Source organism: Botrytis deweyae (genome assembly GCF_014898535.1).
Source record: "Botrytis deweyae strain B1 chromosome Unknown BDEW_023, whole genome shotgun sequence".
Taxonomy (NCBI): Eukaryota; Fungi; Ascomycota; class Leotiomycetes; order Helotiales; family Sclerotiniaceae; genus Botrytis; species Botrytis deweyae.
The window spans coordinates 528,615-549,425 of record NW_024066230.1 but is presented as its reverse complement, the minus strand read 5'-3'; the positions used below and the strand labels follow the sequence as shown (position 1 = coordinate 549,425).

Genomic DNA, 20,811 nt, shown 5'->3' with positions numbered 1-20,811 from the left:
GATCTCATTTTAGATGTACCCGCGGGATTTTGCCAAGTGGATTGAGTATTTCTTGCACTTTATGTGAGAGCATCGATCGATCTTCCTTCTTATCGTTGCAGTCGTTTCTGGAAAAGGAGCAGTTATAGAGACTACGGTCTGCTTCGAGACACCTACCTTCTCAATGATAGCTCAAGACCTCTTGACATATGCCCTAGCAAAACCCTCTTTCAAACTTCTCATTTATCGCTCTTCTATATTTGAACTATTCAACACCATCCCCCAAAAGTATAACAGCCTCTCCGTATTCTGTCTTCCTCAGTAAAAGTCCCAGAGCCGATTGCCCCGTTACGAAACAGCATTCAAAGGAAATGCATTAGCGTTTCCGCAATCCACGCTTCCAAGAAAATGATACCATTTCCTACAAGATTATCGAGACATAAACTGAGTACTCGACAAGAAATCTACTGACAAAATTCACATGCCCTTCCTCCACTCCTAACATGCAAACCCCATAAATGCCAGTGGGAAACTTAATACTCCCCTCTCAAAACCAAAAAGGCGATGTATCCCGCCAAACCCAATTTCATAAAGGGGGACTTCTCAGCCACAAAAACACGAATCAGCAGTAGTTATACAAACTCCCTTAAAGCCCTCCCTCCTCTACATACCAGCAAGCCAAGCGAGTGAACAACAACATCGTCATAAGGTTCAGCTGGAGAGAGAATAATAGTAACATCATCAGCAAGAAAACTGCCGACGGGTAGTGAGAGAGTGATCATAATAGAACGAATTGGACACAAGATGACACTTGACTTCGAAAGGTGGAATTAGACTTCCGTTCGGTTTCGGAGGAATCAACTTTGGCCTATTTGACGATACACAATAGACTTGAGCTCGGGGGATCCAAAGGCAGCCCCTGGAATAAACAAGGTGCAATAAGTATGCTGTAGTACTTTCGGCATGGTACTGCGGGGGGCTATTGTGAAGCTCAAGTCAAGAAGTTATTGTCTCGCACCACTCTATCTGAAAGTTCGAGATCTATTCTTTACTAATTTATGGTTTGTGGACAGTTTGGGAGAGTGGTACAATTTCAGGGACGCTGGGTCACGACACTTATTCACAAATTTATCGAGCAATGGGGTTTTGTGATGACAGATAATTATAATTGTCTTTCGTTTATTCGTTTCTTTGCTATTTACTCAAGTGCATCTGAAGGCTACATGAAGGCATCATGTTCTGTTGCTGCATCTTTATTCTAAAGGTGTGAAGATGGCTAGATGGATGACCAAATCTATCGAAAAATAAAATGAGAGCGGACTTAGCTTTTGAAGTGCCATGAGCATTCTCGACTCCTCCTCTGCCCATTAAAAAGGAGAAGAACCCATGGGGTATACTCTTCATTGAAGGATCAACCACATTGCGTGTTGACCCGCATATGCTGCGTGTGAAGCTATGCGGCGGCAAGTCAAAGTTTGATTGTGACCACCTCACTTAGTACAGTACCTACTGAGAACAGAATATCTGATGAAATTGTTAGTAACAATTCTTGAAACCAAATCAAACAAAAAAGGATATAGATGGTAATATGTTCAGAGTCTAATTATAAAATCCACATGTATTCTTTAAGACAGGGATAACTGTTGACTGTGTTTTTCATCACAACATATTTGGGGGGATGGGAAATGCTGAGAGAAAGTTTTGAACGTACCGATAAAATGATAGCAAAAAGAACTTGCAAGACACGGTCGTCTGTAGCAACGTGGCTAAGACTCTGGTATTCATCAAGATGGCTTGGTATGTGTTTGTGATCAAAGTCGGGACATTCTTGAATGTAAGGTTCGACATTAAGATCATGTCAGAGGCGTGCCTGTAATTTATGATCAAGTCTGGAGAGTTGACTTGTTATGATGTCTTCCGACCTCAGTGCGCTCATCTTCTCTTTCTCAATGCCTTCATCTTCTTGTAATGTTCTTTCTTTCCACTAGCCTTTGCAGCTTGGATATCATTGTACTTATTGCGAAACTTGTGGTTTGCCTTCTCGCCTGCAAGGACTTGTTCGACAAAGGTCTGTTTGCGTTCCTTGTTGGTGAGGCGGGCCGAAAAGAACTCGGTAGGACCTTCGATGACTGTGCCTACTTGAGAGTACTCTGGAACTTCCGCTCTCGCCGAATCCTTTTTGTAGAAACGTTTGGGGTCCAATACGCTTCTGAGACGGAGGAGTTGAAGGTCGCGCTTGAGCTCGGGAGTGACCACAGTCTTAGGCATGTTATACCACTTGGCTCCAGCAGTAGCTTGTTTCGCCTGTTGATAATGATATTAGCTTGATGTTCAAATCCAAAATTTGTATCAAAAGACTAGTATAGTGGCTTCTTCTCAGAGTAACTATGAATGTAAGGTCTTCAGCTTGTGCAGGTTGACGCCCAAGACGGGGCCAGGTCCTGCGTCCGTTTATATGGGATAAATTTTCCTCACAGAAGGGCACAGCGGAGATAAAGTAGATTGATTTCTTACCTTTGCAGCTTTAGCTTTCGTCACAATTGGATCTTCCACCGTTCGTACACCATTGGCCAGTTTTCTGTCCTTGGCGGGTACGAGTTGAGAAGCATCCACGTGTCCTGTCGATGTGATGTATGGAGTAATTGCAGATGTTGAAGTTTTACCAAGGCTGTGAAGGAGAATGTATGTTAGCCAAGCTCAAAACTGAACAAGTCGCATCGTGGGTAAAACTTACTTTGGAAGAGAAAATTTGGTAGAGCTGTCATCGCTCACGATGACTTGCTTTGCATTTCTCATCCGCTCCTCAGCGTCCTTCAACAATTGCTCAATTTGAACATCAGAAAGATCATTGTCGGCCATCTTTGATGATGATGATGATGGTGATATTAATTGGAATGAAGTTGAGAAGGATTGGGTGAGCTTTAAGAGAAATAAAATATTCCAGGTGGATCAAGGTCGCCTAAAATTTATTTCTGCAAACTAAGCTAGGATTAGCTTAGTTACCACGGAGCTTACCAGAATAGAATGTCCGTGCTCGTGACTTTCAGACTTTCAGATCTCGAGCAGATATGGATAGTCACCCTCGTCACCCAAGCAGAAATCATGATAGACACGAAGAAATACTACGAGGAAGTGTCTCCAACTCTTGGAGTTCTAGAACTAGAACTAGAACTCTCCATTCTTCTTCTCCTGCCGGTAAAACATATAAATCGAATCCTACGTTACTTTATCCATCAGTCGTGCCAATCCCCACGTACCTTGTGCCTCGTCTTGCCTCATATTTTGCCTTGCACTCTTGCCTCACTGTTCGCCCTGTTCATATATATGGTGAGCCAACGCACAAAAGAAAGAAAGAGCTGTCACAAAACCCTGCATAGATGACATCGTTCTTGTATCATTGAAGTAGCATAATAACATATATCATGAGAAATATCTAACGAATTCAATTGAACATTTTATTCTTCGATAGATGAAGTTTTCATTTGAACATACTTTGTACATATAAAATTCTTGAGAGCGAGCCGAAGAACAACCCCCAACCGCCAAGCTAACACTGAAATTTCCCCTCAGCATGTTCACTGGTGAATGATTCATCCAATCCCCGCGTCGCCGCTTATTTATCCGTCCACCATCTAAACAGTTGGTGCGCCCATCAATCAAGCTCCCACAACCTTATCAACTTCCGACCAATCAAACCCCCAAATTCCATAAACAAGCTACTCCATCCATCGCGGTCGTCGCGCAAGCCAAAGCTCCTCAATTAAAGAGGCATTCAATGCCACTTTGAACCTCTCCAAAATCATTCAAGTCAGCCCATCTGCAGCTAGCCTGCCGTCGCTCACCGTCACCTAGCATCCGAGTAACGAAACTTGAGTCTCGAAGACACGAGTCGACCGTACTGCCAAAATATTTGGCCAACCTTTCTATCTCTCCATACACTTCGCGCCAATTAATCTCGGCCGTAGTAAGACAGCTGGAGGAAATATTTAAAGACCTCAGAAGCGCGACCTTTCGAGATCTTTACCCACGTACAACCTCGATACGAATCGGGAGAAGCAAGCATAAAAACAAATATGGATCCTCCACCACCCGGCTCGTCCCATGGACAACAGCAGCAGCCATCCGCTTCACAACAACGACCGGCGCAGACGCAACAGCCTGTTTATGATACAAGTCAAGGAGGTCATTATGGTATGTTTGATCTTTCCACTCATTCGTTTCTTAATTTCTCGAGTACTCTATTTATATCAAGCAAATACTAATTGACTTCGCGCAACAGGTGCCAGTGCCTTGGTAGGTATAACTTAGATATATGCGTTTCGAATTTCACTAATGTTGCAATAGCTATCTCAACAAGGTTTTGCACCCGTTCCAGAATTCTACACAGGAGCGTGGGCAAATGTAAGTTTTGATCATCTAGATACTTGGAAGACGAGAGCTAATTTGATGGCTAGGTAAACCAAGGTCTGCATGGACAATATAAGGACATTCTTACGACCTATTGGCAACAAATCATCAATCATCTTGAGGGTGACACTCATGACTACAAGCTTCATCAGCTCCCCCTCGCACGTATCAAGAAAGTCATGAAGGCCGATCCCGAAGTAAAGATGATTTCCGCCGAAGCTCCAATCCTATTCGCCAAGGGATGTGATATCTTTATCACGGAACTTACTATGAGAGCATGGATCCACGCCGAAGAAAATAAGCGTCGCACCTTGCAACGATCGGATATTGCTTCTGCATTGGCCAAGTCGGACATGTTTGATTTTCTGATTGATATTGTTCCACGTGAAGAAGCCGCAGCTCACGCAAAGAGACCTTCTGGTTCAGGACAAGCCGCACCACAAATTCCCGGCGCTGCTCCCGGTTCGGCACAGCTTCCTCCTCAACAATCCAATATTCCACAGCAGTCTGGTCACCCCCCTCACCCACAATCCATGCCTCAAGATTATTCTCTCGGTGGTCATGGCATTGCTCCAGAACAAGACCCATATCGTCATCAACCAAACATGTATCAACCACAAGTTCCTCCCGGTCAACCTGGCCAGTATGGCGCACAACAGCCAATGTATGGCGAGATGAATGAGATATATGGATATCCAGCCATGCCTCCACCTCAACAAGTTCGTCCCCCATAACCCCTTTAATGCAATTTACCCCTCCCTAACCCTCATCTAACGAAGCCTTAGCAAATGTACCAAGTCCCACATCAACCCCGTCAAGATCCAGTTAATACCGACGCTACGCATCATTACCCACGCCAGGAAGGTGGTGACGGCGATGCTGATGCTGAAGGCGAGCGTGATTATGAGGTAGGATAAGATGATGGAGGTCCATACTTTTGTCGTTGTTGATTGGCGGTCAAGTGTGATGGGACGGCGTTCGGAGGAGATATGATATGATCTTTCAGGTAGTCTAGCTTTGTGGTTTTTTGCAGCAAGAACAGGCGCAGGATATGTGAATGTGAATTCCATACAATTTCCCCCCAGATACCTACTATGATAATAAATTTGGCGTTGACGTATGATTTTCAGATAAATATCTTAGTGACACGTGCATTCGATCATAAAATTGTCCTTGTTGTTCATGGAGAGAGGGGCCGATCGAAATGTCCATATATCTATGACTTGTTCATGCCAAACCTTGACGAAAATCCAGCAAGACGATCTGGCTTCGCCGGACTCGTAATTGTGTGAGTAAGTCTGTAAACAAAAAAAGTTAGAACATATCCAGAAACACAATCTTTCTGAAAAGATCATATCATAAGCAAGCGGACGTACTTTTCCAAAATCTTAGGCCCGTTCAAAGCATCCACTCTTCCGAACTTCTTATTCCTGGTACTGATATCGAAAAACTCATCCGGATTGTCTGTCTGCATCAAATAAACTGTTTGTTGTAATTCATCCAGATTCTCTTTGAGGATAAGAGCGTTGTCAAGGGAATCGACGAATTCGGAGAGGTAGGCTACGTCTTTTGCGAGCGCGGCGACGCCGTGGGGATTGATTTTTTTGACTTCGGGGGAAAGGGGAATAGCCTAGTGGGTGATTAGTTGTTGTGAATTAGGACATGGTCAAGGTCAAGCTTACTAGGATCATATTTGCGGCGTGGGAGAGAGCGTCGAAGTAAATGAGTTCTTTGATCTCGCGGGGCAGGGTAAGGAGAGTGGAGCTCATGATGTTGGAAAGATAGGTTGTAAGGGTTTGCATGTAGTTACTGGGCTCGGATACTAGAGAAGGTGCCATCCTAGAGTGGGTGAATCGTTAGTCAAATTTGGGAGAGAAGATAATACACCGAGAATTCTCACCAATCATAATCTGCCGTCTCGACCAAATCGTCTATCTTGGAGTTGACTACTTCGAAAATACGCTTTTCGGCATCTTTCTTACTGCTTGAGAACTTCTCTGTAGCAGCAAGAACAATTGGCCCACCAGCCGATGTGGATGATCGTGCGGCTAAGAGAAGTTGTTCTAATTCTCGACTCGCTGATTCGAAATACTCGAGGTTTATGAGGATTTGGACAATCTGGCCCAGGTACTGGGTACTCAACTTTTCCACGAGCGGGTCACAGATATCCTCGGAAAGAAGCTCATCTATCGACTGGAGAAGGACGAAATTAGTTTGGATGAGAGCAGCAAAGCAGAACCAGCAATGCATACCTTCTTAAGTGTCTCATCAATAATATTTGGCTGTTGAAAGTGATCATCCATTATGAAGTAAAATCGGTTCAAAAAATTCCTGATATCTATACAACACATCGGATACATCTGGGAGAATGGCAATACACCAGGGAATCTAACAATCGTCAGAATGATAAAAGAAGATGACGATTATTTTGACTTACGTGTACTCTTCTTTTGGTTTGTCTGGAACGTACCAACTGACTTGAATGATTTTGTCAAAGTCTTCTTCGCTGTTGACAGGCATAGGCATGTATTCATCCGTAGACACAATCTGGTAAAGGTCAGCCCCATATCCACTAGGCCTTCGGAAAAGCTACTGACCTGTTGAAAGTCTGTACTGAATTTCCGTTTCAACAAATCAGCATATCTGTAGAAAAGCTTAAGCACATAAGCATCTAATATGGCCACTGAATATCCCCAGCCCTAAGACCTAAAGTTAGTATTTTTGACCATTTACATCGTGCTTTGCAAGCTTACCTCCATTGTCTGGATGAACAATGCTATCACATTTTTGGTTTGCAGAATAACATCCGGGTTATCGAACTCATCCAAAGCTTTGGATACTGCGTTGATGGCGGCATGACACATCGAATCCCACAACTCATCGACCTAGAGAACATTAGCCGATCTACACTTTCTCAACGAACAAATTTTGATTTACATCAACCGGAGAACGCAAATTATGGACTTTCCGCATAGTAGCCTTTTCTATTATAGCGAAGCCAGCAATACCTTCCAGCAATGCACTTAAGAAATGTTCGCTTTCTTCATCGGTTAAGTTCACGGAGCTGGGCAGCAACAAATCTTTCTGCTGCCTTCTTGTAGCAGCATATTCGCTTTTGAATTTCTCAATCTGACCGAGTGCCTCGTGAATATGTAAACACTCAAATAAGGGGTCGAAATCAACTTGGAGCTCCTCATTGTTCAACACATCAAATTCCTCACTTTCATCATAGACCAGCTCGATGGCTGAATTTAGTTTGAAGTTTCGAAGATACGGATTTGCCTCCATGCGCTCCTTCTGCCTGCTTCGTCGAATATTTGTATGATAGAATGCCACTTCCCCTAAGAACTGAGACGTCTCACGAATGCGATAGAGCCAGGTATTCAAATCACTCATTACTGCTTCTGAGATAGCTTTCTGAGAGGAGGGAATCGACTTTTGAATTATTTCTGCGAGGGTATGTTGGGTAGCATATTTGTTCTGAATTGTTGGAATCAAATGCTCGTTCTGTAAATCGTCCAGCGCCTTCAGAGCTGCATAGTATTTCTTCTTCCGTATCAAATCATGTGCTTGATTGACGGCATGCAAAACTTTCAAGGATTCCTTCAACGCCTCAGAAGCTTCCGCAATATTCTGACGAACAGACCTTGTGTCCACCAATGCCTCCTTTTGTGCAGCTAGTTTTTCTGTGCTCGCCTGAATGGATTGATTGAGCTTTAGGATTTCGGATGTAAGTTGGGAGGTTCCTTCTCGAACTTGTTGGAGCTGATTGACGGATGCTAGGAATTCTTCGTGCTTTGTCAAACCAATCCGTTCGATGTCAGCCTCGCGATCGTCCGCATATTGTGATAGACTTCGTATGAGTCCAGGAGTTCTATTGGATAGGGTAGCGTCCTTTAGGGCGGGTATTAGTTGATCCAGATAATCAGCATCAGAGGAAGACAGTATAATCTATTTCCGTGGGTCAGTTATGGGAGTAGTATAGATATTGTGACAAGGCATACCTGTTGAACAGCTTGCCTGTAATCATCATATTGCACAGTTTTTCGAGGCGGCATACTGAAGAACTTGGGTTTCAAGCTAATGACGACACTCTAGACCATGAAAGGCTCCAGTTTGGACCATAAAATATCAATGGAGAACTACTTGTAATATAATAATCTCCTCCCTTGTGGTTTCCAGTTGATGTTCGAGGGCCAGGCTGAAGGCGGATCGGATTAACCTTGGGCCTAGTACTGAGGCCGATAACGCGCATTTGGCATAAACCCCAAAAATAGATTTCTGCCTAAGCTAAAATCTAATTTAGAATTTAGTGGTGTGTATTTAAGAATAAGTTTTAATTCAGTACACAACCCTAAAAGAATTGATAAAATGGAAAGGAAAGAGATATTATTATTAATTAGAATTCAAGGAATCGATTGATATAATTACTTTTAAATTATCTCAAAAATTGAAATTTAAATTTAATATAAAAATATTCCTAATAAAATTGAAAAAGATCTAATTTTTATATTCGGTCTTTTATTCTTTAAGTATTATTAAATTGAATATAAATTTCATTTTTTGAGATAATTTAAAAGTAATTACATCAATCAATTCCTTGAGTTCTAATTAATAATAACATCTCTTTCCTTTCCATTTTATCAATTCTTTTAGGGTTGTGTACTGAATTAAAATATTCTGTTTAATATTGATAATATTATTCAAGGTTTGATTAGTCATTGAGCCTAATAATTAAGGTATCAAGATAAAACAGATTCCTAAGTATAATGAAAGTAGTTAGAATTGAATATAAATTTTAATTTTTGAGATAATTCAAAAAGAAATACACCAATCGATTCCTTTAATTCTAATTAATAATCAAGCCTCTTTTTCTTTTATTTTATTAATTTCTTTAAAGTTGTGTACTGAATTGAATTCTCTTATTTAATATTATAAAACCTAACTAAAGCTATATTAGTCATACAAATTAAACGAGCTCGAGACGAGATAAGCTGAGATAAGCTCGATAAGGAATTCTTACTAAGCTTGAGATAAGGAATTCTTACTAAGCTTGTTCGCTTATTTCGCTTATCCTAAAGTGGTCTATGCATTATAAGGAAAACTATTTGAAGATAGATTTTAAATATTAGTACACTTCCTATAGAAAATTTCGAAATGAATTCTAAAAACAGATTAATAAAGCTAACCCTAAGGGCTATTCAATGATATAATTTGTTTCACAAAAAGTCTTCAATAAGATTGAATTCTATCTTTCTTTATTAGATTTCTATAAACACACCATACAGATTCTAAAATTTCTTTTTTCATTAGGCAGAAATCTATTTTTGGGGTTTATGCCAAATGCGCGTTATCGGCCTCAGTACCTAGGTCAAGCTCGGACTCACAACTACCCAATCTTAAGATACAACCCTCTTTTGACAGAATGAAATAGCAAACCTGCTCGCTCTTAATAACCACTGCCTGAGTCTTTGTGGTGTGGAAAATGATCTCTTGTGCCCCTCAACAAACCCTCATAAAGTGTATGTAAGGTATGGTAATAATTCCAAGAGACTCTTCGAGAACATCAAAGATGCAGATATATTACTAGACAGGGAAATGGGAGCTTGAGACAGCTGCTAAAGAGAGATATGGAATTGGATGACTTTATACTCAAGTTGCGATGTACTTGTGCACACCAAGTATACATCAGAGTCCGAGTCCTTCTGATGATTACTCGATCCATTACCGAAGATGTGCCGGCTTCAACTATTTTCAAATCATCAGAGCCGCCGCATAGGATTATATTGCTCTTCTCTTATTTCTTTTCACGCCTTTAATATATATCTATGAGTACAGAAATAATGATTAGAGGTTCTCAATCATCACTTCCTTAGGCTATGTATTAGATCTATTGAGAGTGATGATCTTGGATGAAGTATCAAATTGTCCAGAGATTTGCTAGTGCTCAGCAATCCCGGACTTTCTTGACGAAGAGGAAAGAGCGAAGGGGAAATCTTCATGAGAGACGATCGTCGATGAAGCAAGAGACTTGATCGCCAGGGTACTCTTTTGTTTTACTCCTATGATCCTACTGGATCTAGGTATAAAGATTACTCCAGTTCTACATTCGGTCAGGCTCAATCTGTAAGATACCTTATAGCTACAATGAAGTAAACTGGTATCTCAACTCAAAGCCAGATTTTCAAGCCGGCCAGCTGCAGTGAATGGAAGGAGTATTGCTGAGTAAGAATCAAGATCCAGAAAGAATTCGAGTCCAATGGAGGGTTGAAATCAAGTCACTCGACAACTTGATTGGTGAGCATACCTGCCTGTCACTTTTTAGTATTTTCTCCGGTCCACCGGTAATGACGAGAGGTTGGTCATTCACACGATACAACCCTCAAGAGAAAATTCTGATTGGCCCTCCGAAATACCTTACCGTCTCTATTCCCGGGATATAAGTACCATAGGTACTCGGACATCATGTGACCTATCTGGTATTTGCCGGCCACACCCAATTTTCAAAGGGATTTCTACTTGGAGAGCGGGATACCTCCCCGCGTTTGTTCCTCGTGGCAATAGCTACAATGCTTCCGAAGCACTGCTTTGGCCATAACGATATCGGACACGGGACACCAAACTTCAAAGGGATTCCAATTGTCTGTCTACCTGGCAATTCTCGTAAATATCTACATAGTACTAGGTACCTAGTAGGTACCTTGCCGTCTCCTTTCCGTCGTGGCCTTGATTGCTGCCTCGGCGGAGCTACGGCCAATTAAGGAGGGGCGCGGAGAAAGTGAGGAACTCAACTCTTATCATTTCAGGAATCGCTTATACTTCACATAAACAACCGACAGCGAGATCATGATGGCAGAAATAAGATACATGGAGAGTACAACGACTCTCAGTAGACAGTCAGTTGCGGATTCTGAATGTTCTCATTGGTATATATGCTTGAAAGAAATAACAGACATGTTTGACTTCCGTGACGTCCCTAAATTTAATGCTCATGTTGGGTGTTTTTCGGCTTCTCTCCCGAAATCGGTTCATGGTTCCTTCCCGTCCTGCTCATGCTTTCCTAACTTTCTCAACGTGGATACTTAGAACTCCTCCTCGCATCCATCTGGAGGTAAATCCACTTTTTATCAACATCCTCCTTCTTCTCAAAGACTCTTTCTCATTTCATACCAACCTTGATGAAATTCACTGAATTTTATTTGGCCTTCTTCCGACTCTTTCCGCTTGCAGTCTTCAATGCACTGTCGTTGATAATCGGAAATTCTTCCATCTCCTCTACCTTTGTTCTTTGACATATACACGAAATTATTGGGTTGTTCGTTCAATCTATAATCCTTCAATCTTCAAGCATCTCAACGATTGTTATCAATTGGTGATTGTCATATCATCAACTGGGCAATAATCTTTGACCTACGATCATTTTGAACTCATAGACTGCCTTTTCCAATAACTTACACAATTTTCACGTCCTTCATTTTTGACACCTCTTCTTCTTGACTTTGAATCAAGAACTTTGTTCCTAAGCATGTCGTCATTCAATCGTTCATATGGTCAATCGCCACCTTCCCCGGTGTCCAATGGCGCTTTTGAGTCCATCCAAGGAACTCCCAACACTGCCATCACTGCCATCTCTCCAGAAGATGCCAGAGTGCCCAAGCAGTCGGCAACAGACTCTCGTGCATCTTCTGTTACTACAACTGCTAATCAACATGATCCTTTTGTAACGACTGGGACCACCACAAGCAGGGCTTCGGCTCAACTTTCTGCGACCGCTTCTGCGTTTCAACCCTTGCACCTCTACGGGCCTGCAGTTGGTGCGCCAATTACGGGAAACCTTATCGCCAACGGATCTGGATCTACTACTCTTATTCCAGGTACAATTCAGTACTTGGACAACGTAGTAGCTTCTCAATCACCAGTTCGTGAGTCTGAGGTTACCAGCTATGGTGTAAGTTCGATTTCTCGTTGCCCACCCTGATATTAGTTGCTAATAGTTCATAGAAATTCAGCACGGATACTGGTGCCACTCGTTGCATCAGAGTCACGGATATCTACCAAAAGGTAGATGTCAATAGTTGTGTTCAATACTCTTTTGAGGTATGTCTTTACCTTATCATTCGCTTGTTCATCGTGTCTCTTTCTAACACATTTCTATATAGAAATTGAACAAGGCTGGAGTCATCATCACTGGCGGAAAGAGAATCGAAGTGACAAAGAACAATGTCGTCTACATTAGGATGTCCAACATTTATGAGGCAGCCAAAGTTTATACTGCCATCAAGGTCGATCATGTCGATTGCGCCGTTGAATACATCAAGGTTCGTCGAAACCTTCACTTCTCGTTCAACAAAAACTAATATTCCGACAGGCCAATGACTTTGGTGGTGTTCGTGAAATCCTTCCCTCTTCATGTAAACAGGAGCTAACATTTCCCAGGCTATCAGCCCCCAATCAAGAACCGTGTACTCTGCTCACGAGGGTCAAGTGATGCTAACAGCAACATATCCGCCACACACCAACATTGATAAGAAGGTCTTTGAGGAGAGTCTCCGGGACTTGCTGTCCGTCGAAGGAGAACTATATGCATGGCAAAAATTTCTTGCAACAGAAGCAGGCACCTTCCGACTATGTGCAGAGTTCGTTGATTCCGCAATGGTGGCTCGCGCAATTGAACGCTGCAACAACAAGCTCATTGGTGTATGTATCATCTCTCGCTATTCACCTGATTGGACATCACTAACTTTTGCACAGAATATTCTTGTTAAGTGTGAGATGCACACACCTGATGTTGCAAAGAATCGTGGCACCTCGCGTAACAATTTGGCACAGGCTATAACTCCTACACGTCGCTCAGCTCCTCAAGCTGACATTAGTGATGTACTTGGACACATGTCCCTTCAGGCCCCCCAAACTCCTGGATTTCCTAACAATGCTGCAATGTTCAACTCTGGTAGCCCAAATCCTCAAGGTATTCAATATATGACCACAAATCATTATGGAATGCTACCATCGACCACAGTTCCATACGTCATGAGTGGTATGGGCGGCATGTACACCGGCCAACCTCTGGCCTTCCAGACAGGTTTCCCTGCTGCAATTGCAACAAATCGACCCGCGCAGGTTATGGAGCCTTATGAATCTTTTGCTCCGCAGGCATACTCGCCACACATGTACGCTAGTCACTTTGCTCAACAAGGTGTCCAGCGCTATCCAACCAGTCCACAGGCTTATAGTAACAACTTTGGTTACATGAGTCCTCAGACTCCTAACTCTCGTGACGCAGCCCGCAGTGGTAATCGTCGCCAGCTTCCCGTCGCTCGCACACCCCAGGGACAACTTCGAGGACGCGGAACATCTAATCCTGCTGCTAGTCATCACAATCATGTCGATATCAACAAGATTAATGCTGGCCTTGATGTCAGAACTACTGTAAGTGTTCAATCGTTCCACCAAGCCTGCTCAATTCTAATCTTCTTCTTAGGTGATGTTGAGAAATATCCCAAACAAGGTCGATCAAGCCATGTTAAAGAGCATCGTCGATGAGTCCAGCTTCGGAAGATATGATTTCATGTACCTTCGAATTGACTTCTCGAACGACTGCAATGTCGGTTACGCTTTCATCAATTTTGTTGATCCTATGGACATCATCGAGTTCGTCCTCGCTCGCTCAAACCAAAAGTGGCATCGATTCAAGAGTGATAAAGTTGCAGAAGTCTCCTATGCAACTATCCAAGGCAGAGACTGCTTGATTCAAAAGTTTCGCAACTCTTCTGTTATGCTCGAGCCTCCCCACTACAGACCAAAGGTAGTTCTATCGATAATTGATACTGTCCCATAGATAACTGACAAATTGACGTAGCTCTTCCTAACCCACTCCGATGGAGCTAATGTTGCCGGCTTGGAAGATGAATTTCCTCCATCTGACAATGCTTCCAAGCTCAAGCGAAGCTGCGAGAATGCGGAACATGTTGGTAAGCTATCATCTAATCGTCTTTCAAATTAGTACTTTTGCTAAGACTTTGAAGGGCTTTTTGCGCCAAGTGCTGGCCAACATCTTCGTGATGAGCAACGTCGCCGCCGCTCTCAGTATGACCGAGGTACAAGCCTTGCAGAACGTGAGGAGTATGGCTTTGATGACGACGAGGATGATCTTCATCGCAGCCCTTGTGCTCAAGGCTTCTCACCACATTGTAAGATGGCATTCCTTTACTTCCCTGTTCAAAATATTTTACCCTGTATTTTCGTTACTAACATCCCCTAGATTGAGTAGCTGGACTTTGACCATCCCTTCAAAAGTCATCCATACGATCTGATGTCAATCTCATGCTACCCACTTTGGTTTCTGCCGGCTAGCTATACTCTTGTCAGATACCACCTTTTTCTGGTCTGTTGATTTGCACCAATTTTAACTCACTTGGGGAAGTTTGGGTCAGCCACACGACAAGCCTCATATGGTTTACATTTTGAAGCAGATTGGACGAACCATCTAGTTGACTGTTTCTATTTCTCTTCTTTACACGGAAAAGTTTATCATATTGCTACATATGAACTTGTTTCTTGCGACACCAGAATTCTTTGCTTAAATAAAATACTTTGGCGGTTACATTTGTGGTGGCTTCATGGCCCCGGTTTTGAGCCTAGGTACAACTAGCTTTTGACAATAAAATAGAAGAAATTTTTGCTACCTGTCGATTCAGTCCCTCGTATGATCTTAGATGTGCTTTGTTATCATTTTAGTGAAATTGTCATCCCCATGCATTGAATTGACTTAATTTCGCATAATTGTGACTGCCGTCGCAATGGGTAAGGTCTTGAATTTGAATGGGAAAGTGTTGATGTATATACATGTGGAAGGAAGAGAGAAAAAAGTTGGAATATCTGGAGAAATAGATAGGTTTGTATGGCGTGTCATACGGACATTTTTGTTCAAAACGATTTATTCATCTGATATACTATAATTCGATCTTGAAAGCTATTATCTGATATTTAAAATGATTATATAATACTTTACTATTATCTGATAAAAATGCTCTACTATCATCTAATCTATAATAAAAGTGAATGGAAGTAAGGTAATAATAATAAATAATAAAAAATAACAGGGGTGATAAGATAAAAAACTTAAATAAAGTTTTCAATTTAAGAACAATGATTAAAAAAAATAAGCGAGTGTATATGAATCTTTATTTTATAAAAAAACGAAACGAGAAAATATATTTAAATTAAAAAATGAAAAAATCTTTTAGAATAAATTTCTATTAAAATTCTTTATAAAAAGAAGATTAAAAAGTTAAATTTTATGTTAATATTAACTTTAATATTGAATTTTAATTCGAATATTAATTCTAATACTAATTCTAATACTAATTCTAATACTAATCTAATACTAATTCAATACTAATTCTAATATTAATTCTAATACTAATTCTAATACTAATTCTAATACTAATTCTAATATTAATTCTATTATAGATTATAAGTAAATATATGAGTATAGAATATATATAGAATATAAAAGGAATTAGGACTAATATTAATCTATTATAAAAAGCTAGCTTATTTAACAACTAAAATATAAAAAACATATAATATTTAGGAATTTGTATTATAATATTAAATTTCTTATCCTATATTAGAAGAAAAAAGCTTATATTATATACCTTTTCCATTCTAATCTAGTTTTCCGTTTTTATTGATTTCTTATAGATCTCTTTCTAATCCAATTATTCCTTTAAATAAAATCTCTTTTTATATTTTTTATTAATAAGCTTTTTCTTAATCTTTTATAATTAAAAATAATAACGATTTCATTAATACTCTTTATAATTATTTTAATACTATTTAGGATTTATATCTACACTTATATTATATAGCTTTTAGAATCCTAATTAAAATATAAATTTTAAAGTTTTTGAAGCTATTTAAAGATTATAAACTTTTTAGAATAATAATCTAGATATAAACTTAAATAGAATATATCAACCCCCGAACTTGAATAATAATAATATAATAAGAATATAATAATAATAATAATAATAATAATAATAATAATATAATAATAATAATAATAATAATAATAATAATAATAATAATAATAGAATAATAATATATATAATAATATAATCTAATAAATCTGATAAATCTATCCCCTTCCTCCCCTCTTTACCCTCCCTCTTTCTAATCCCCTCCTCTTTCTAATCCCTCTCCCTCTTTCTAATCCCCTCCTCCTCCCCCTTCCCTTTCTAATCCCCTCCTCCTCCCCCCCTCCCCTTTCTAATCTCCTCCCCTTTCTAATCTCCTCCTCTTTCTAATCCCCCTCCCCCTCCTCTTTCTAATCCCTCTCCCTCTCTCTAATCCCTCTTCCTCTCTCTAATCCCTCTCCCTCTTTCTAATCCCCTCCTCCTCCCCCTTCCCTTTCTAATCCCCTCCTCCTCCCCCTCCCCTTTCTAATTTCTTTCCTCTTTCTAATCCCATCTCTCTTATCGCAAATCCCAAACCTCCAAACCAATCAAAAACATTTATTCAACTCTTTAAAATCTTCAAATCTTCAATCTCTTCAATTCATTCTCTAATTAATTATTTCTTTCATTAATTATAACTTATTAATAAAAAAATTATATCATTAAAAAACTCTCAATTCATAAAATCCTAAAATCCCTCTCAATCTCATTTCATAAACTCTCTACTCTTAATTTATTGATTAATTTGAATTCTAGCATTTTGATATTATTTTAATATTCACATACAAACCTTATATACTTTCTAAATCAATCAGCTTCCAATTATAAACTATATTTTAAATCCTATATATTAAAAATAATCGTTTTCGAAATCTAATATAATTATTTTCGAAAACTAATAATAATCATTTTCAAAAACTAAATACAATCGTTTTCGTATAATCGCTTTCGGAAGCTTATAAACGACGATCACATGATTAATCATATGATCCTGTAAATCGCTCTTAATATAATATATAAATATAAAACTATATATATATATATAAAGATATATTATTATATTATTTTTTATATAAAAACAATAAATTCTAATACTAATTCTAATACTAATTCTAATACTAATTCTAATACTAATATTAATTTTCAATTATAGTAAATTATATTATTCTTATTATTATCTTTAATCCCTAATTCTTTTTTTTTATAAAATAATAGAATAATGGAATAATAGAATAATAGAATAATAAAATAATAGAATAATAGAATAATAGAATAATAGAATAATAGAATAATAGAATAATAATCAGATGATAATAGTATTTTTATTAGATGAAATTTTTTATTAGATAATATAAATAATCTGATCATTATCATCTAAAATCGTTTTGAACAAAAATGTCCGCATGACACGCCATAGGTTTGGTGTCATTTGTGGGATTGGTTGGTGTTGTTTTTTTGGGATGCTTTTGACTACGAACTCATGGCTAGAACATCGAGTTGAGAAATCCACTAGTGATCTTAGAGAAACGTCTTCACTTGACGAAACTGTTTCAGCAACGCTTCGCAATTTTTTGCAGAAATATGAATCTACCTGATATTTATTGAATTGTCCGTTCATTCAGATTGAATGCCTTCAAAGACAGCTGCAAATTTTTCCTCGCACACTTCGCATTGCCTCAACATTAAATCTTCCATGACGAATGTTGGGCTTGTGGCTGATCCTTTACAACTTCTACTTCTTTCGAGCAACCAAAGTTGCCATCGGTGACCTCCATATCACGCCCCGCTTTCCCATATCGACAGCCTTCTTCCGATAGAGATACGCGGCCATCTTCGCTTCTTCGGCACTCAATCCATTCCGAGACGATAGCAATTGTATGGAAAGCGCTATGGTGCGCGATTGCCACTCAACCACCAGGTCGTTTATTTCTGGGTTTTTAGAGGGTGCAAATGTGTGGTCGGTCACATGCACATCTTCGACGGGTAAGTTTTGAAGGATCTTTTCTACGTCGTCGGGTGGATCGAAGGAAAATCCTAGGTCGCCACAGTATTTGAACATCTGGTCTACCCCGGCTTTCCACAAGGGGTCGCTTTCGTCAGAGGAGTGTGTCATCTTGAGGCCGTTGCGGTAGGACACGTCGGTCCATTGGAGATATCCACCGGGTTCTGTGTTGGTTAGTTACGGTTTGTTGGTGTGGGCTTGGAGATTGAGAACGCCTCTTCTTACTGAGTAACTCGACTAGATTCTCTACAACGCCTTTGATCTGTTCGGCTTTCAGAGCGAGCACAACGAGTCGTACATGCACGACATCGAAGGTGCCGTAGTATTCTTTAGGAAAACTCTTCGTCATATCCCATAATACAAACTTATGTTCCGAAGCAGCATTCTTGGGGAATTGGCCAGGAGAAATATCAAACCCTACTGTCTCCTGAAGGTTGTATCCTCCGTTTTCAAATTCCTCAGCTAATTCTCTGAGCCAAATGCTGAGTAAGAGTCAGTATTGGATTTTGTAACCTAAAGGAATAATGCTATCATACCCGGTACCCGTTGCTACATCTGCTACTCTGGACACATTTTGCTTGGGGATTCGGGGGTCAAGGATGTGTCCGTCTCGGATAACTCTGATGGCGCTGCTCTGTCCGTCTAGCCTGGGATATATGTTAGTACATACGAGAAGTCAAAGTGTCTCCTGAGATTCACACCTGTCTCTCTCTTCCTCGTCTCTTTTATTAAACAAGTAAAGTTCCTGATCCGGTGATTCTATATCGACTGTAGTGACTGTAGTAGTCGCCGATTCAGCAGTGGCAGTCGCCCTCTCTACCGCTGACGTTTCCATCCTCAATACGAGCGACAAGGATGAGTGCGTGTAGATACTTATAGTTCGAATTTCGACACCACAGATGAGTATTGACACAAAAGGTCAAGAAAAGGATTTCAGATAGAATGCCGACAAAATCGAAGATAAAAAAAGTGAAGTCTTTTTATGATAACCGTCGATACAGCATGGCTCTCAGTGCCCCTCTTCATCACATGGTGTGGAAAAGGAGACAAGCCAACGACTAACCACATCCGACACAATGGCCATGTTCCATTGCAGCATACACGATTTTCAGCTGTTCATTGTTCAATCACGAAGTCGGCTTTAGCGAAAAGAGGCAAGACAAGCGATGATACCCCTGTGTACCTAGGTACCTAGGTATTCGTGGGAATTCCGCACTGCCGAAAATATAATGTTCTGGAAAAATTACCCTGTAGAATCGGCGTCTTAGGGCGGCTGTTCAATATGTTTGAGCAAACGTGCCGATGAAGATTTTGAGGTTCGATGATGCAGGGGTTTGTGCACCCCACACTTCCTCCCCAATCACGTCGTGTATCTTGACTTACATCCTGTTGAGACGGCTGATTGATGACTGCTCATATGAACATTATCGTATCCACTTATCAGTTGAACTAATCCGAACGTAGCGAGGTATTACTCAGGGTTCATTTATAAATCGATAGCAGCAGGTCTACGCGTTACTACGCTATGCGCATTCCGCATTCTGACTAGTAGCGGCGGCGACATTCGTAATCTCTCAGTTGCTATCTATGTCCACCTCTCAGGAAGTAAGCTTCCGCGCTACATTTTGCATTGATGATCTGGGGGGATTGAGTTAGTGTAAAGGACGCACAGTGGCATGTGCAAGTTCCGACATAGGATAGACTCGCAGTTATCTGAGTTTGTAGTTAGCTGTTATATACATGTTCATTCTGACAATTCGAACGTGTATCTATGCATATAGTCCAATAAACACGTGGAGCACATGAGGAAGCTCTAGTATAGTAACTCCCAGGTAGCATTACCCAGGTGGTGTCAAATGTAATCGAAAGCATTAATTGTATGGAGTTGAAGTTTGGGAGGCATTGCAACCTATTGTTCAGAGAGCAAGCTTAAAAAGCTCACATGCAATAAGTACGAGTACCATAAAGAGCTGGCTGAGTACGGAGCTCAATATGAAAACTTTTGTCATAGAAAAATACTCTATGGACTCGCAAGAGGAAGCAGTTTCAAGATGCACATCATGTATCTAAGAGAGCCCTTACCACAATTAAGCTATCTTTGTGGCGTTGTGTCAATGCAAACTCTGTAGCCTCTAGCCCTTCGATCGAAGCCTTAAGTGTCGATGACTACATTCTTCACAATAGCTTCTCTCTACAACATCTTTCGAATCCAGAAGCACGTGATCGGTTTCATCTATCTAGCTTGGCAGGTAGGCGCGTGAGGCCTAAGAGCTGGAGAGCTAGGTGCTTTGTTCGTAGACTGCGGATAGTGTACCCCATTGTGTTAAGTATCAACCCACTGGGTATGTATTGGTTGATAGGATAGTAACACCGAGTGTAAGATATGTGGTGGAGAGACGTACGTCGGGCCTGAGAGAAGGAAGGAGGCTTTGTGGTAGTCCCACAGGCAGTCAATCTCCGAAC

General features: G+C 40.4%; 5 protein-coding genes across 5 annotated transcripts; 2 read left to right on the top strand and 3 right to left on the bottom strand.

The window, feature by feature from the left end:
- Nucleotides 1-1,911: 1,911 nt before the first annotated feature.
- EAE98_008714 (uncharacterized protein) lies at nucleotides 1,912-2,838 on the bottom strand (the record flags this gene model as incomplete). The annotated part of the gene is made up of 3 exons (XM_038956337.1): nucleotides 1,912-2,283; nucleotides 2,494-2,647; nucleotides 2,714-2,838. 3 exons carry the CDS (start codon nucleotides 2,836-2,838, stop codon nucleotides 1,912-1,914), a joined length of 651 nt encoding a protein of 216 aa, XP_038807418.1.
- Nucleotides 2,839-4,052: 1,214 nt separating this feature from the next.
- Nucleotides 4,053-5,303, top strand: EAE98_008713 (uncharacterized protein; the record flags this gene model as incomplete). Its single annotated transcript, XM_038956336.1, has 5 exons — nucleotides 4,053-4,170; nucleotides 4,259-4,272; nucleotides 4,324-4,380; nucleotides 4,434-5,105; nucleotides 5,172-5,303. 5 exons carry the CDS (start codon nucleotides 4,053-4,055, stop codon nucleotides 5,301-5,303), a joined length of 993 nt encoding a protein of 330 aa, XP_038807417.1.
- Nucleotides 5,304-5,478: 175 nt separating this feature from the next.
- EAE98_008712 (uncharacterized protein) lies at nucleotides 5,479-8,549 on the bottom strand. Its single transcript, XM_038956335.1, has 10 exons — nucleotides 8,391-8,549; nucleotides 7,324-8,337; nucleotides 7,140-7,271; nucleotides 6,984-7,085; nucleotides 6,824-6,933; nucleotides 6,639-6,774; nucleotides 6,287-6,579; nucleotides 6,069-6,225; nucleotides 5,763-6,016; nucleotides 5,479-5,684 (listed from the first exon to the last, which is right to left on the bottom strand). The coding sequence occupies exons 1-10, from the start codon at nucleotides 8,442-8,444 to the stop codon at nucleotides 5,603-5,605; spliced, it is 2,334 nt and encodes a 777-aa protein (XP_038807416.1). The 5' UTR covers nucleotides 8,445-8,549; the 3' UTR covers nucleotides 5,479-5,602.
- Nucleotides 8,550-11,911: 3,362 nt separating this feature from the next.
- Nucleotides 11,912-15,074, top strand: EAE98_008711 (uncharacterized protein; the record flags this gene model as incomplete). Its single annotated transcript, XM_038956334.1, has 10 exons — nucleotides 11,912-12,334; nucleotides 12,388-12,483; nucleotides 12,546-12,704; nucleotides 12,755-12,772; nucleotides 12,823-13,083; nucleotides 13,138-13,815; nucleotides 13,868-14,191; nucleotides 14,246-14,357; nucleotides 14,412-14,576; nucleotides 14,648-15,074. 10 exons carry the CDS (start codon nucleotides 11,912-11,914, stop codon nucleotides 14,650-14,652), a joined length of 2,241 nt encoding a protein of 746 aa, XP_038807415.1. The 3' UTR covers nucleotides 14,653-15,074.
- A 2,602-nt stretch (nucleotides 15,075-17,676) lies between these two features.
- Nucleotides 17,677-19,999, bottom strand: EAE98_008710 (uncharacterized protein). Its single transcript, XM_038956333.1, has 4 exons — nucleotides 19,050-19,999; nucleotides 18,885-18,995; nucleotides 18,574-18,830; nucleotides 17,677-18,512 (listed from the first exon to the last, which is right to left on the bottom strand). The coding sequence occupies exons 1-4, from the start codon at nucleotides 19,181-19,183 to the stop codon at nucleotides 18,079-18,081; spliced, it is 936 nt and encodes a 311-aa protein (XP_038807414.1). The 5' UTR covers nucleotides 19,184-19,999; the 3' UTR covers nucleotides 17,677-18,078.
- Between the last annotated feature and the right edge of the window lie 812 nt (nucleotides 20,000-20,811).